The following is a 16,860-nucleotide window of genomic DNA, read 5'->3' on the forward strand; positions in this document are numbered from 1 at the left end:
TGGCCCTTTGCATTTGTAAGATGCTTTTCCGAGGCTGGGACTTGTGGGCGTAGGTAAATATTGATTAATTCAAGAGCAGTCGAGTTTAGTGTGTGATAATGACAGAGGTAACAGGGTTTTGCTGCAGAGTAGAGCCAGATCCTTAAAATCAGCCCAAAGAAAGCCCTTTGTTGCAGATACTGTAATTACTGAATAATACCAAAACATTTGCTTTTAGAAAATTGATTTTATTTTGGTAAGGGCTCTTTCCTGACTGCAGTTATCCAGGTTCTGCTTGTGCCAAGAAATCTCAGCTGCTTAGGCCCTGTTGTGCTTGGCATGATTTAAATGACAAATGTGCCCGAGACTTCAGGGTCTAAATATATACTCAGGGTGAGGATGCAAAATAAGGCTGGTACTCAGCTGTGGTCTCTTTGGTAAATGCCAGTTATGCTTCATGAATATTTGCATGAGCATATTGTGTAGCAGGGTGAATCTGAGAGCCCACATTACAAATTCCTCGGAAAACTGAGGTTCAAAGAGACCTCTCCGATTTTCTCATTCACCTCCTGCTCAAAGCAGTGCTGGCTTCAAACGTAGATCAGGCTGCTCATCGTTTGTGCTGCAGTGGGAGAGCAGAGTGGTTTTCTCCAGGCGGTATCTGCCTGGGGTTCACAGAGCTGGAATACAACCACCCCTCCCCGTGGCAGTAGCGGTTTCTCGTGCCATGAGACGATGGAGCTGATCTGCAGCGATAACAGGAGGATTAAGTGCAGATCAGTCCCTCCACGGGGTGTCCTTTAGATCGCCGCAAAGCTGCGGACACCAATGTCACAAGGCCTTGCTAATGATTAGCTCGCCCTCGGCCGTCACGGCCGGTGCAGGGAGGTGGGCTGGGGTGTTTCACAACAGGTTCAGGGTTTTTTCTCCCCTTACACCTGCTGCCCCCCACTTGTTATTAACCTTACCAGCGGCTAGAGCAGAGTACTCTGTCCTTTGCTGGCTAATACATGGCCTTGGTACGTTCATAAAGAAAGTGAAAAGTGAGGTCTTATCTCTTCCCATTCCAAAGAGCAAGAACAAATGATCGCGGTATGAAGTCCCAGCAGTATGTGTCCACGTCTGCACTTCCCTCGCAGGGCACATCTGTTCAGCCGGTAAGCAGCCACCCGCTCAGCCCTGTTATCCGGGCACCCGAGGCGGTGAGCTTCAGTCTCTGTTGGAGCTTGTGGTGGTGAGAAGGACCTGGCCCACACCGTCCTTTGCTGTAAATCCTGCAGCCCAAGAAGGAGCAGTGCTATTAAATCCCCTTGGAAAAGGAGGTGGCAGCTGAGGGGACAGTATCCTGCAAGAGCAGTTGTCATCTGAAAATGCTATGTCCTGTGATGTTCGCTCTAATGTTCGTGTTGCTGTGGCTTGGGGTGGTTTCTCTCTGTTATAGACAGTTGCATCAGACGAGCGCGCTGTCCGTGGGGGTGATGGAAGGGTCTTACCGGGATACGCTGGAGTGTACAGAAGAGGACATCACAGACAAGGTAAGAGCAGCGCTCTCTCTGCTATCCTGGAGCGTGTAGTGGCTTGCGATGCTCTGAGATGCCCAGGCAGGAGCTAGGCTAAAGCTTGTCTTACTGCGCAGCGGGCACTGGGTAGATCAGTGCGGGTGGGACGTACGAAGCTCTCCGAATCGAGGGGATGGAGAATGCGAGCGCTCCGAGTCGAACTGCAGAGGTCCTGTGTTGAGTCAGGAGGTGGCACTGGTGCCTCCTCCCGGGGGGGGGACGCGCTGCCCCGCTTGCAGGGAGGGTGCTTCCCTCCAGCTCGCCGGGAGGAGCGGGGAGCTGTTTGCAGGCTGTATTTTCACTTCTGCTTCACGTACTCGGATGTTCTCAAACTCTGCTTTTCTGAGATGAGCAAAGTCGCGAAACAAGGACTTCGTTTCCTTGGCACGCTCTTCCCAATGCTGCTCGTGCCGTGAGGATATAAAGCTGATTTCGTTTGGGTCCCATTGGGTTTTACTGAGGTGTTATGAGAAAAGCATTGTAGGACAAGATGGGAGCGGGGCAGGAGCACAAGAAAGCTTTTGTTTGAGCACCCCTAGCTAAAAATAGCTAAGGGAAAGCAGGAAGGTTAAAGATGGGTGAGTTGTGGCTTGTATAAGCATTTGCTGCAGTCCTGAAACTCCTTGAAAACGGCTCTTTAATTCTGGAATCACAAATAGCTGCACAGAGCAGCATGTGAAAGAGAAATACATATGTGTGTGGCTGCGCTCTGCTATAATTATAATGCGTAGAAGACCTTTAAAGAATGTTTAAAACATCAACATTTTTCCAAGTCTGAAAGTTGAATAAAACACTCACGTTCCTGAAGGCATGTGGCTTGGGAAACCGTATCTCTGCATGTTTCTTTTTTTAATACACTTGCATGTCGCTTGCCCTTCTCCCCAGAGCGATGGTTCGGGTTTTGCAGACATGCTCCTAATTGCCTTTTTCGTGATTGTTCTTGTATGGGTATAAATGGGATTTTTGGGACCACGAACTCTGTCCTCCTGTGGTTCCCCACCCACCCACACTCCTGCATGGGTGGGAAGTAGAGAGGCACTCCCGGCCCCCTTTGCTCTTCAAAGGTGTGCACTATTTAGGGAAAGTGAATGAAAATGCAAATACAGCTGAAGTAAGGCCATATAGGTACAGGGAGAAAATACTCCTCTCTGATGCTTTCCCACCAGCTAGCGTTGTTTCCTCCTATGGGACTTTATTTACACATGGTTGTGAACCCAGGGTCTTTCTGCCCCGTTTCAGGCAGCGGGTGGCTGTCCCAGCCTCAGGGCTGCACTTGGATGCAGCAGAGCTCTGGTGGTCCAGCTGGGGTCTTTCCCTCTAGATCTCCATGTAGGATATCATCATGAAGGGTATGAAGAAAGGAAAGAGTGAAGCGTTTGGCCCCATATTGGTATGTGGGAGCCATCAAAATCTGAGAAACCGGGGTGTAAAAGGATGTCTTAAAAGGATGCTTTAAATCAAGGCCTGGCTACCTGATTCCAGTGGCAACCATCCATTTTTAAGTAGCTCGCCCAGGAGCAAGCCCCAGTGATGGCTCCTGCAGCTCAGGCTGCCTTGTGCGGTGAAGAGCAAGACGGAGGCAATGCCAGGAGCTGTGTCGGGGTGACCGGCTCTGAATCGGTGCAACAAACCGAGGCAACCCCAAAGCGAGTGGGGAGCACCTGCACGGTGTGCTGGAGGTGGTGGGAATTGCTCTGGCACTTGGTGCTACTTAGTCAGCAGGTTTAAGCACGGGCAGGTGATCCTCCCCTCTCCTGTCACATAGGTGGTCTTTCTGGAGAAGCGAGTGACAGAGCTGGAGAAGGACACGGCTGCTAACGGTGAGCAGCACAGCCGCCTCAAGCAGGAAAACCTGCAGCTCGTGCACAGGTAAGGGAGCCCGGCTTGTGCTGTGGCCAAAATGCAGCTTTGCATCGCCTGCCTTTTCTTTTCTCCCTCCACGTACTGCAGCACCCCGCGCCTTCCCCGCGGGCCAGCTGCCTGCCTGCGCGCAGGCAGGAGCCGCTCGGGAGCTGCCGGAGCGTGTGGGGAAAGGAGGCAGCGGGAGAGGAGGGAGACGGACGGAAAATAGCAGGAAAGCTTCACAACTCTGCCCTTGACGATCTGATCCCGCCCTGGCAGAGGGCAGCCGTGGTTAAATCTAGCCGGGGCTCAGGCTGCCATCTCTGCACGAGGGCCGTGTGTGGGATCGCAGCATCCTGGACGCCCTTTTCTGGGTCTCTGGCAAATTCCCAGGAGCACAGGAAACGGCTTGCAGCTCAGCCGGGACAAATGGCAAATCTCTCTTTTGCAATGTTCTGCTCGGATGCATGTTACTAACAGTGCCTTCTAGATATTTTTTTAAATATATATTTTTTTAATGTGCTTCCCCACCCCACATGTCCATCCTGAAAGGTCTCTGTGGAGCTCTGGAGCTCCAGGGGCTGGCTCAGAGGACTGCAGGGGGGTCATGCTTCTTGGAAAGCTTCCCGTTCAGGGAGGATATATACTACATACTCGCTCTGTATGGACTCTCTCTGGCCCTTATTTCAGCCATTAGGTCTGGGTGGAAGGTACAGCAGGGTCCCTAGTACCCATCTCTACCCTCCCCACAGCCAGCCTTGATCCTGTTGCTTTCGGATCCTGGCTGGGGTGTAGCCCTTTGGATCCCATTTGATGTAATCGTTTTCTCTACTAATCTGGCAGGCTTCTCTCTTCCAGCAGCATATTTACCCTCAGCAGATAAACCTGGCAGGAGTTTATCTATAGGGCTGTAAGACTGTTAAGTAACAATCGTGTCAGGGAACCAAGTGATTCAAACAAAGGTTCCTCTAAGCCCTGATAAACTTTGCAGCGAGGGAGATGTTTTCACTTGAGCGGCTTGGCCCAGAAGTGTCAGTCGGCTTTTAATCAAGTAAAGCCCCGAGTGTACTCGTTGCTGGTTGAAGAATAGGTTCTTCTGGCAAAAGCCTTCCCCACCTGCCTATGCAAAGCCATTGCATAAACCCCAGCACACCAGCCTCCTAGTGAACCTCAGCTCTCGGACCGCTGCTGGGGCTGCGTGATGATTTACTGCAGCGCAGGGGCGCGGAAAGGTGCAGGTAGGCGTGTGGCAAATACCGCTGCCCTGTCTGGGCAAACGCGGCCACTGCCTGCGCTGCCGCAGCCTCAGGACCACGTGGAAGTTGCTGTTATGCTGGCCCACAGAGAAGGGTGACCTGCAGATCCCCTATTTTTTGCTGGGGACACGAGAGAGTGAAAAGGAGGAGGATTGGGGCTGTTGTCATCTTTTCTCTGGGCAACAAGACTACTTCAGGGCAGAGTAAAGGAGCCCAAAATGCTAGAAACAGCTGAAGGAGGATTTATCTGCCGTGGCCACTACAGGTGAAACCACAACCCTGGGATTTACCGTTGGTTTCGATGATCTTAAAGGTCTTTTCCAACCTAAATGATTCTATGAGATTCCGATTAAGTAGCTTGTGCTGGGTGATGCTGTGACTGTGACCCACAGGCTGTGGGTTATAAAATGATTACTGTGCTTTCACCCTCACCGCACCCCCTTGTTGGCCCCCTCCTTAAAAAGGGTTCTGATGCAGCCTGGAGACTTAAAAAAAAAAAAAAAAATAGACAGAGACAATACCAGCATGTACCACCTGGCTTATTTTATTTGACTGTCCTGTTGGTCCGCAGTAGTGTCCTTGGGGGTTTCATGGACCGTGTTGCTTTCCCACTGCATCTGCTGGGATGAAGTGAAGCCCTCATACACCTGCTGCTCGAGACGGCGATAGATGTACTTTCTCTGAAAGCTTGCTCTGTTTTACAGTCTGCTTCTCCTAGCTCTCCTGTGCAGTGGGAGAAAGGCTGGGAAGAGGGTCTGATCCCTCCCTTGGGACGGCAGCACGATGGGGGCGAGCCATCGGGAACGGTTAATCCTCTCTCTCTCTCCTCTCCGCAGAGCGAATGCTCTCGAGGAACAGTTGAAGGAGCAGGAGCTGAAAGCTGACCAAACACTTCTGGAGGAGATCAAGAAACAGAGGGAGCTGCTGAGCAAAATGGAGAGGGAGAAGAGCATTGAGATTGAGAACCTGCAGGCCAGGTGGGGCTGGGGCAGGGCTGGGTGGTGGCAGGTCTCCTGGACCCACATGTACACGCTGGAATACGCGTACAGGCTTCTGCTTTGCAACTGCAGCCTTTGGGGCGACAAAGTGCGGTAGACAGTGAGTTTAACTTGGTTAAAGGTGTAACTAAAGTCATCATAAACCCTGAGTTTTGGCTACTTCTCCTACCTTCCTTCCACAGTCAAGCCCTTCCGTGAACCTAGTCTCAGGCTCTTTATTTGAATTTCCCTGGTGTGGTTTCAATTTAGTGCTCTCATTCTCTATCCGTGCACCTGCCGCACAGTGTGCGGATGAAGTGGTGGTTTGTTAGTGCTCGTTCCCATGAATGACCCATGGAAGTATGTTTGATGCTCAGATGTTTTCCACCTTCACGGAAAAAGGCAAATATCTGGGAAGGAGGAGTTGTCCAAGGGGCAGTGTCCTGGACTGGGTGCTTCATTCTGCCTGTTGGCTTCCAAAGGAAAAAGTGGTGTGGGAGAGGTTTCATTTATTTGACAGATTTTTTGCTGCTTTTCCAGAATGTGTTTTGCTGTTGTTCAACCCTTGCAGTAAATGAAAGGTGAAGGCAGTGGGGTTTTTTACCAAGCTTGTAGTAGGACAGTTACCATGACAAATGGCTGTTACTTTACCTGGAGAATGCAAAGCCGAAGCCCTCTCTGAACCCCTGCTCTGACTCTGCCCGGGCGGTGTGTCTGCTTTTTGGTGCCTAGAGCTGAGGCTTGCCCATGGACTGATTAAGCCCTTGGCCTAAAGAATAGCGTTGGACCTGATTGAGAAGGGCATGGCACTGGACAGCGGACTTGCCAGAAGTCATGTGGCTGCCCCGCTTTTTCCCCTGGGGTAGAAATAGTGGAAGTCTCAGGGTTTGCTGTGAAGAGATAAATCCCTGCTGGCTTGCCTTCAGCAGGTCCTGGTTTAATGTTCCTAATGATGTTTCAACCAAGTCTCCTGTACTTGGGATGCTTGGGTGAGTTTCTCACACATCTCTCTACTGTTGCAGGCTGCAGCAACTGGATGATGAGAACAGCGAGCTGAGATCCTGCGTCCCTTGTTTAAAAGCTAACATTGAAAGACTAGAGGAGGTGAGGACTGCGTCTGCTTGGGGTGCCCAAGCTGGAGCCGTGTTTCTGGGTTCCCACCTGCTGCCTCACGTGGCTGGAGCTGAAATTCTCATTTACACGAGGGGCTACATGAGATCCGCTTAATGCAACGAGCAGATCAGCTGCCTCTGCCTTCCAGTCCCGGCAGACCTCGCCTCGGACCGGAGCTATCCCATACCGCTATCCGTGCAGGTTCCCAGCGTGTGGCTTGGAAGCTGGGATTAACAAACCCCTCATAAATCTGTCTGTGACAGCGCAGCCTGCGTGAAGCCACAGCGTGCAGCGGTGGCAGCCCTGTCCTGGCTGGTTAGGAGGGGACTTGTGCCCTCTTGTGGAAGCTTGTCCCCATCCCTGCGGCTGCAGCCCGCAGCGGGACAGTCCGGTGCAAGGGAGGAAGAGGAGCAGGCGTGCTTCATCTCCGCGTCCTGCCCGGGCAGATACACCCTCACTGGGATTTGTGAGTTGAGCCTTCGAAGCGCTGTGTTATCTCCCGGATCCTCTCCCCTCCACCCTGCTCAGGATTCGAGGCTGTGCAGCTGCTGACAGGGCTGGGGCGGGAGGCTTGCCGAGGCACCGCAGCCTCCGTGGGATGGACAAGATCCTCATTTCTGGAGAGAATGTGGGTTACAGATGTAACATCTGGTACAAAGGCTGCTGCGTTTTGTTTTTCTTCAAGCTGGTGGCAGATGTAAGATTAAAATTTAAGTGAAATCAAACCTCTCTGCCCAGCTGAAGGCCCTCAAGCATTTCATCCACTCACAATCTTTGAGCCTGTGGCAGAGTGCTGCAGCTCCATCTCTGCCTGACGTGGCCACGATGAAGTGGTCTTCGTCTGCCAAGACCTTGTAAGCACAGTGCATTGAAGCTGGGGGCAGGAAAAGCGCTGTGGGTCTGAGGATAAATTTCCTGCCTAGGTGTGCTTCAGCCATGCAAAGTTGGTTTTGATCCTTAATCTCTCTGTAGAGCGGTGCTGCTTTTCTCCACAGTTAATGGGATTAACGAGGAGTGAGAGGTGGAATTGCTGCCCCTCCCTGCTGAGGAGAGAAGCCCTCCTGACAAACTGCTGTCTTGTCCAGCATCCGAAATCAGGATTTCCTTGTCAGCGTTGCGTTTCCTGCTGGTGTGGTGCTTTTGGTGCTCTGCTCCATGGAGCAGGACACCCCAGACCCAGCAGCTGGAGCTCCCCTCGGAGCTGCTCCTCACCGCTTCATGGCACGGGCCATCCAGCACCAGCGTTGGCTGGGGTCTTGTGGCGTTTTTGGCTTTCTGAAAGCCAAAACCTTCCTCACGGGGAGAGCCAGGCTGGAAGCTGTGAGCCTGGGGAGGGGTGAATTGGCCATAGGCAGAAGGGTGCTGCTGTACAGGGAAGTGTCCTGCACAGGGCTGTTGTCATCACCAAGTGACAAGTTTTACCTGCCATCTCAAGCGTTCAGCCAAGGCTTTGGATATAAGAAGGGGACAGAGCAGGAGAGCTGGGCTGTATGTTTTACATCCTGGCTTGAACTGGTCACGTTCCTTCTTGGGTCAGTCCTCAATTTAAATTCTTTCGTATCTGAAACCAAGAATGAGCATCCCCACAGTGGCTTAAGATCTTAGATTCCTGGCTTTTCTGAAATTCAGACCTAAGGAGCCTTATGATTTAATGTCTCTTCTTGGCCTGTAGCCTCTGTGCTGGCCCCAGTCCTGCCCAAGCCGTGTCCCACGCCAGCACCATGCTGCCCAGAAAGCTGCGCAAGTGCGGATATTTGCCTGTCTGCAATTATTCTTGAGTCATCTCTTATTGCCTCTCTCTTAGCAGTGCTATTTTGGTGTGTGGCTCTTCTTGCTGCTGCCAAAGCACTCGGGCTCTGAAGCCCTCAGACAGCAAATGAAATCCCAGAAGGCAGAGCATCCAAATGCGTCAGCGAGAAGAGCCTTCCCTGCGGTGCTCAGCGTGTGCCGTGTCCTTGAGCAAGTGGGAAGAGCCCTGGCAGCGCCGAGTGAAAACGGGCCTTGTGACTGTTGCCTTTTGTGTGATTACAGGAGAAGCAGAAGCTGCTGGATGAGATCGAAGACCTCACTGTGCAGCTCACAGAGGAGCAGGAGAAAAAGAGGAAGATGGGGGACAAGCTGAGTCAGGAGAGGCACCAGTTTCAGAAGGAGAAGGAGTCGACGCAGGAGGTAAGTAGAGTCGGGGCTGCCTGCCACAGCCCTGTCCTGCTAGTCCCCCAAGTTAGGGCTACGTGGGGGAGCTGGCCTTGGCAGCTTCTCCAAAAATAGGTGTAACTGGAGCATTTGGTCCTGCCTGGGCAGAGGAAGGCAGTACAGCAGCTTAACTGTATAACATCTGTCACTTTTGCCTGCCTTAAAATTCAGCCGAGCGTGTCTCCATCTGCAAACGCAGTGGGGCTGTGCCACCCTGGCCTGTTCCTGCAGGGCCCGTTTCTCTTCTGCATCGAAGGAGCAGTGGCAGAAGCACGGTGACAATGGCACATGGAGCCAGCAGGCGTTAGCAGGCGGGAGGAGAGGGTTGCGAGGCTGCTTGGGGGAGAGCTGCCAGCTCTGTGTGCTTGGGGGCAGAAACGCAGACCCCCCTGATCCCTTCCAGGGGTCTGTGTCATTGGTGATTCCAGCTGGAGGCTCAAGCAGGGCTTGCTGTTGTGGTAGAAAAGGAGCTTTGGACCTCAAAGGGGAAACTACTGTCATTTTGGCGATGCAAAGAGCGCTCGGGTGAGACTGGGATTCATAGCACTGGGGCAGGAGGGAGCTGCCCACGTTGCTGGAGGGGGGGGTCTGTCTGCTGCTGCAGACCCGGAGCCAGCATCTTTGGTGCTCCAACAAAGTCCTTCCAGGGCTGCTCTCATGTATTTAAGTAGCTCCCCCCCTCCTGTTCGTTAGAGGCGTGGGGGAGGAAGGGGAAGCCATGTGCACCCCCAGAAAGGGTCTGTTAATCCTGCAGTCGATGGGGTTGCTCCCAGCTGGGGGACAGCCTATCTGTCACACCAGCCACGACCAGTGCGAGCTGTTGGACTTGCAGGGGATGCGGCACTCAGTTGTCCCCTTCCCTTGTGCTGCAGCTCATTGAGGACCTCAGGAAGCAGCTCGAGCACTTGCAGCTCTTCAAACTGGAAGCTGAGCAGCGAAGAGGCAGGAGCAGCAGCATGGGGCTCCAGGAGTACAACAGCAGGACGCGGGAGACGGAGCTGGAGCAAGAGATCAAGCAGCTCAAGCAGGTATGCAGGGCTGGGCAGGGAGGGAAGCGTCTTGGCTGCTTGGTCTGCAGAAGGGGATGCTGATTCCCTGACACTGAGGAGAGGTCAGTGGGGGCCCTGGGGCTCCCTCCCGAGGAGCTGACCGTGGATCTGGCAGCCCACCGCTTTCTTGCTCTCCTGTCCTGGGACAGGAGAGGTTGGCTCCTTCCTCTGAAGGACGGCACGTACGCTCAAGACCCCCTCTCTGCTGTGTCCCCTGAATCTCCCCAGCACACTGTGTGTTTCCAGAGGTTCTCCAGGCCCTGTCAAATCAGAGTCAGGAGACAGAGCGCTGTTCCCAGCGCTGTGTGAGCTGCTGGTTAGGACGAAAGCCCCTGCCTTCCCTGGCCGGTTCTGCTCTGGGGGCACCATGTGCTTCAGCACCATCTGATGTTTGTTTGTTGTGAACAGGATAACAGGAACCTGAAGGAGCAGAACGATGAACTGAACGGGCAGATCATTAACTTGAGCATCCAGGGAGCCAAGAACCTCTTCTCAGCCTCCTTCTCTGAATCCCTGGCAGCGGAGATCAGCTCGGTCTCCAGAGACGAGGTACATGCCACAGGGTACTGCTTACCTCAGACTGCATCTTCCCGGGGTGGCTGGTGCATCTCCTCTCCCCTCAGCCAACCAGGGGCCTGGGAGGAGCTGATGTGGCCCTGTCTGTGGTACAGGTCACTCCCAAAATTCACTCGAAAGCTGTCGCGAGCAAAGAAATACCTGTGCGACTATTTGAAGAGCTTGCAGGACTTACCCTGCCTGCCAGCCCTCCTTCCTGGGAACAGGGGAAGCTGCTCCCTTGCAATCTGCTGATACTGGCAGCTCCGCTTTGCCTGTCCTGTGACTGCCTTCCTCTTCCTGGGACAGACCAGCGAGCACGGGGTTTGTCTGTCTGTAGATATCTGTTTTAAGATCTTAAAGATCTTGGCTTCTCTGGCATTTGCTCTCCCTGCTCCATGGCTGTACCCCAGTTACCAGTGTGCAAGCCTGCCTAAGTGTCAGAATTATATCTTTCAGACCCTGAGAAGTGTAATGGGAAAACACACGGGGTTTGGGGGCCAAAGGGTAGATGGGATGCTCCCTGCTTTCTCCAAGGTCCCATCTGGCTGAGAAATTGAGGAAGGACAGGAGTGAGCAGGGCCAGCAGCTGAGGGCATCTCCTCATCTTGGGCCAGAGCCTGCTCAAGGAGGGAGGAAGGCTGGGGGGAGCCCCAGAGATACCAGTACCTATTCCTCTAGCAGTGGGGCATCTGGGCGCCAGGCTCAGCCTGCCACGCCTGTGCTCCGGCTTCTGTGGCCGAGCACCCACTTGCATGGTTTGGAGATCTGGGGACGTAGGAACATCTGTCGGGGAGACCCATCGGGGGTAAGGGCAGGAGCCTGGAGTTCAGCTGGGTCTTACAGAGCCTGCAGCACTCACTGGTGATCTGTCTGCTCCCTGGCAGTCACCCTGTGAAACACTTGTACGTGGCCAGGAACAGCCTAAGCCAGAATGAAGAAGGGGGAAAACCTCTGTGGGTGCACAGAGCCACCAGAAGCCTCGCTTCTGTCCCTGGGCAGCGGCAGGCGGTGACCACTCATTCGCTTTCTCCCTCTCTTGCAGCTCATGGAAGCAATTCAGAAGCAAGAGGAGATCAACTTCCGCCTGCAGGATTACATTGACAGGATCATCGTGGCCATCATGGAGACGAATCCCTCCATCCTGGAAGTGAAGTAAGGGCGGCCGACAGCCGCTGACTGCGCTCGTCAATGGGTGTGGATTTGGTGCTCTGAGAGGATAAAGAGGGACTCAAAACGTCTTTGCTCTTGATGAAGGCACAAGGAAGCATCGTGTCAGATCAGTGGGTGAATTAGCCAGCGGACCAGGGGAAAAAGAAAACCAGCAGAAAGGCTTTGTTGTCTGACTTCGTAATTTTGAAACCCTTCTGGTTTTGAGGGGTAAAAGGGAACCTGGAGAAGAAACACAGGCACTGGATAGCTGGAGGAAGGACCTGAATCGGCCCTGCTACCCGTGAAGCTGGGAACTGTCCTGACAGCGGCGTCAGACCCTCTGGCGCGCGGGGTGCGAACGGGAGCTGTGAGGAGAGGGTTTCTCTGAACTGCAGGATAACGGGACGGAGAAGGAAGCGACGGAGCTGACGTTTTCCCTTGCCGCCCTGTCCAGCCCAAGTATCTGCTTTGCCAAAGTGTCCCTGACACACTCACTCACTGGGGCAGATCTGGGAAAGAGGGAAATGTGTCCCGGACTTGTAGAGGTGTTTTGGTTTGGTGTTTTGTTTTTTTTAATTAACTTAATGCAAATGTCCCCATTCAGCTGGCACAGTTAATCCTTGCCCTGCCGCTTCTGCTTGGGAAGGGTTTGCGTGCAGAGAGCTAGCTGGCTCCTCTCGCGCTCGCCGGTGGCAGAAAGAGGCAGGGGAGCGGCTGTTTTCGGGACAGGGCGTAAGCGCACTTTGTCACCTGCCTCCTTATTTATTTTTGCTGTCTGTAGCTCACTACCGTTGGCACGCCTTGGCGTTCACGGCTCCGCTGCCCTCCTCCCAGTTCCCGGCTCTTCTGCCGGCCGCTGCAGGGTCTGCGGGTGTCTCTTGAGCTAGGCTGGCTCTGGGAGGAGAGGTCCCCTCGGCCCCAGCTGCAGGCACACGGGTGCTGTCTGTCCAGCCTGCAGGGACTGGGGGAAAGGCTGTGACTCTTCGACTGGCACTGGAGGCTGGTCCTGGCCACCTCTCCCCGTCCTGGCTTGGCTCGCCTGGCCCGGCGTGGGGGCGCGCAGTGGCCGAGGGACCCCCGTGGGAGGCCCAGCAGAGAGGGCTGAGCTCTCCCCGTTGCCTCCCAAGGTCCCTGGCCTGGGGACAGTGGACTGTGCCATTCCCACCCGGAGCAGGGCTCTGCTGGTGATAGCTGCAGTCCTGGAGGGAGAGCCCGCTCCGCCTGCCTTTCCCCGCTGTTTCCCTGTGCTGCGGCAGGGGACGGAGCCGCTGCTCTCATTTCTCAGCCCCTGGCATCAGCCTGGGCTGAAATCTCTATGCTGTTGGGGAGAGGAGACCAGAGGGTACAGCAGCAGCTCCCTGGGAAACAAAAGCCATGTTTACATCAGACAGCTCTTGGCTTGCTGGCACAAGCGGCCGCGGTGTAGCGTGACCCCAGGGAGCAGCCACTTTAACTGACCTGCTCCTCTCCGGCTCCCGGGAGGAGACAGCCAGCGGACTCCCAAGGATCCGGCTTCGTTTAGTACATCGGGCCCCAAAAAGCCGTTCTCTTTCCTGCTTGTCAGGTTTTAGAAATGCCGGAGTGGCCTGAAAGCAGAAGCCACAGCGCTCCCTTGGCCACCGGTGGGGGGGTGCCTGCTCCTCCCCAAAACGCTTCCACGCACGCGGCACCTCTCTCTTCCCACGCTGGGGCAGGGGCAGGGCAGCCCCCTCGCCGTTTGTCCCTGGAGGGGGCCGCTGGCTGGGAGATGTGGCAGCTGCCGCAGCCTTAGTCCCTCCTGGGGGGTCCCCGGTGGCTCACGGGTCCCCTGCGCTGCCAGCCCGGGGGAAGCGGCCGAGACCCGGAGCCGGCCGAGCCACCACCGCCACGACCCTCCCTCTTCCACCCCTTCTTTAAACGCATCGCCTCTGGGTGCTCAACCCCCCGTGGCCTTGTGCGAGGCGCAGCGGGGTGGGGGTGAGCCCCACAAACCTTGGGCGAGAGGGGCACCCAGTGCTCCCGCACCCCGTCCCGAACACCCAGCTCTCCCCGGCATCCACTCCCCTCCCTGCCCCGAGTCCGTGGGAAGAAGCCACGTAATGTACATTTCCAGAGAAGCTTTGGGTGTAAATCAGTGTATACTTGGAGAGGGAAAAATTTTTCTATCTTGTAGAGTAGGTATTTTTATAGAACGAAGGTTGATCATTTTTTTAATACTTTAAAGAAGAGAGAAATGTATCTGTGTATACACAAAAGCATATATATATATATGTATAAATATATAAATATCGGAGATCTGCCTTTCTCGACTTGGGATCACGGATCCCCAGTTCAAACAATCGTCTTTTTTCCTGTCGCTCACAAAGAGGTACTGTAACTGTAAATAAGCACCGGGAAAAAGTTTTAAGCAAACAAAGCACTGACTTGCACATTCACCATGCTTTAAAGTCCCTATGGAAAAAAAAAAGAAACACAAACAAAAACTGTACTTCCCGAAAATGTTCCTCTTTCCCCACCGGTATGTGAAGGAAGTCCCAAAAAAGAGGCAAAAACAGTATTGTCTTAAATGATGTATCAATTCTTGTCAGATTAAAAGCTGTTACTGTTCCTGCCCGGAGCCTGTCTTTCTGCAGGGAGCATCGGAGCATCCCGAGCGTCCGCGTGCCAGCTCCCCAGCGGGGCCGGGTGGGAGTGGAAATGCCCCTGCCCTGAGGAGTGCCCTGATTTTGGGGGGATGAGGATGGGGGAGGCTGGACGTGGCTGGCTCTGGAGGGGCCAGGGTCAAAGGGAGCCGCAACCTCCCCTGCAGCCAAGCCCTGCGGGTGGGAACCGGGGGGCTTCGCCCTTGGCTGTCCAGGTGGGGTGAGGGACCTTCGGAGCCGGCTTTGTCCCCCCCTGCGTGTCCTGCTGCTCTGGAGGGTTTGGGGAGGCTGAGACAGGGCCAGGCTGTGGCTCGGCACTTGGGGCCTGCTCCAGGTGAGAACACGGAGGCTTTCCCTTCTGTCTACTGTGCTAAACCCCTCCGAGCACTCGGCTGCTCTGAACCACTCTAAAAATCCCTTAAACGCTCTAAATCACCCTGCTAAGCTGCTCCACACCCCTCTAAGCTTCCCTCCACCTCCTCCCAGCCCCGGTAAGCTGCCCCAAAGGGCTCTAACGTGCAAAATACCCTCTCGGCTCCTGGAGTGCCTCCGGATGCCTCCAGACTGTCGCTCTGAACTCCTCCGAGCAGCCCCGGAGCTGCTGCAAAGAGCTCTTGAGTGCCGCTGCGTGCTGGGAAATGCCTCTGACGCGCTCTGAGCTCTCTAAAACACCCCAAATTATTTCAAAGTGCTCCACGCCTCTCTGAACAGCACCGAGCTGCTCTAAAACATCTCTGAGCATCTCTAAAACACCTCTGTAGCGCGCTAAACTGCTCTACACCCCTCTAAGCAGCTCTAGTGGGCACCAAGATTTCTCTAAATGCCTCTAAAAAATCCTTTAAAAATTCCTCTGAGAAGCTCAACCTCCGGCAGCTTGAAGCTGCTCTAGAAACTGGGTAAGTAAATGGCTCCAGGGGTGCTGGCGCGGTGCTGGGTCACTTCAAGGAGCCTCTGAACAGCTCGGAGCTCTGCAGGGACGGACCTCTGGGCAGTCTGAAGCACTTGAATTGCTCAAATAGCTCTCGGGCTCCTCAAGCCAGCCCTAAAAGGCACCAAAATGCTAGAACTGCTTGTAGCAGCTCAAAGTAGCCTCTAAACTCTTCTAAAACTCCTTGAAATAGCTCAAAATGGAGCATAAAAAAAATCTTGTAGCAGCTCTGAAGCACTCTAAGCCTCTTCTGTGTGGCTGTGAAACACCTCAAGTGCTCTAACACCCTCTGAAAGGCCCCTGAAATTCCTCCGGACCTTTGTAATGTACCTCTCAACAGCATTGAAACTTTTGAGTAACGTCTCTAAACTTCTCCAAACAGCTCACAACCACCCTAAATCCCCTCCAAATGACACCGAAGAGGCATAAGCAATCCTGAAACAGCTCCATGCTGCTCCAAAGCTGCTCTAAAGCTCATCAAAAAATACTTGTAGCTGCTTCCAAGAGCACTCAAGCTCTTCTGCACATCCTCTGAAAAGGTCTCTAAATGTCTTCACACCTCTCCAGCCTCTTGGAAACTGCTCCAGAAAAGCCCTAAAGCTCTGAAGATCTCCGCATCCTTCAGAACAGCTCCAGAGCTGCTCCCAACTGCTCTTCCGCAGCGCGGCGGGGGCTTGGCACCGTGCTAGCGAGCCTCTCAGCAGCTGCAGGCAGCTCTGAGTTATTATTTATTATACAAAATTAAATGCGTTTAAATAAATATATTTTCAATAGGGTTAGAGATTTGTGGAGCTTTTGTAGCTCCAAAAGTCCTCGGGGAAGCTGAGCTGTTTCTGAAACACTGCTCCAAACACCACTGAAGAGCTCCAGCTTCTCCCGTCGTTACGGTGGGATGCTCTGGCCGCGGACGGGGGAAACCAGCAGACGCCGAGCACGGGTCGGACCCCAGTCATGGTGCCCGGGGTGCCAGCCCGGGGTGTGCCCGCGGGGTCCGGCCCTGCTGCTCCTGCCTCCCCTGCCCACTCTCCCTCCCCCCTTTTTTGGGTCAGGCCAGCTTGGCTGGCCAAGGCAGTGCCATAAATCATCCCCGACTTCATTGAATACAACCGTGCCGGAGCCCGGCAGCTCCAGATCTGGCTTGGCCGTGCACGGCGACCGCCTGGCTCTGGCTGGGATGTGTGCTTTGCGGGAAGGGCGCTGGGCCCGGGATGCCCTCCAGTCGCTTTGGATCCTCCACGTGGCCCCCGGTGCCTCCCCACTGCTCTCGGCCTCAGCGGCAGGAGCGTGGTGCTCGGTGCTCGCAGCCCCTGGGTGCTCTGCCGGTGCAGGCAGGGTGCTGGGGGCAGGCAGGGCTGCCACGAGCACCCAGCCCAGCTCCCTGCCACCCAGCTTGGCGGGCTGGTCACTGCGCCGGCACGAGCCACAAAAGGGCAAAGCTGCGGGGAACGCAGAGCCGCTCTTTCCCAGCTCGCCCTGCATCGGGCCCTCGCCCGGCGTGACCCCGAGGGCAGCAGCGCTCTCCCGTCCCAGCGCCCACCGCACCCAAAAAGCCCAAGGGCAGCTGGTGAGAGCCCGCCCAGCCCCTTCCCCAGCGAGCCAGCGGGCACCTTCGAACGCCCCCGAAACCTGGCCACGG

At 54.7% G+C, this 16,860-nt stretch overlaps 1 protein-coding gene across 3 annotated transcripts in view; it reads left to right on the forward strand.

Annotated features, from left to right (window-relative positions):
- Positions 1–14,265, forward strand: part of RAB11FIP3 (RAB11 family interacting protein 3) — an 80,044-nt gene extending 65,779 nt beyond the window's left edge. For all 3 annotated transcript variants that reach the window (XM_075515701.1, XM_075515703.1, XM_075515702.1), the window contains 8 exons: positions 1,421–1,514; positions 3,304–3,407; positions 5,473–5,613; positions 6,636–6,717; positions 8,758–8,895; positions 9,792–9,947; positions 10,377–10,517; positions 11,569–14,265. In XM_075515701.1, coding sequence (XP_075371816.1) covers positions 1,421–1,514; positions 3,304–3,407; positions 5,473–5,613; positions 6,636–6,717; positions 8,758–8,895; positions 9,792–9,947; positions 10,377–10,517; positions 11,569–11,682 — 970 coding nt within the window. In that variant the 3' untranslated portion in view covers positions 11,683–14,265. The remainder of the gene's footprint in view (positions 1–1,420; positions 1,515–3,303; positions 3,408–5,472; positions 5,614–6,635; positions 6,718–8,757; positions 8,896–9,791; positions 9,948–10,376; positions 10,518–11,568) is intronic.
- Positions 14,266–16,860: the final 2,595 nt, after the last annotated feature.

The sequence above is a fragment of the Mycteria americana genome, chromosome 12 (assembly GCF_035582795.1).
Source record: "Mycteria americana isolate JAX WOST 10 ecotype Jacksonville Zoo and Gardens chromosome 12, USCA_MyAme_1.0, whole genome shotgun sequence".
Lineage (NCBI taxonomy): Eukaryota > Metazoa > Chordata > Aves > Ciconiiformes > Ciconiidae > Mycteria > Mycteria americana.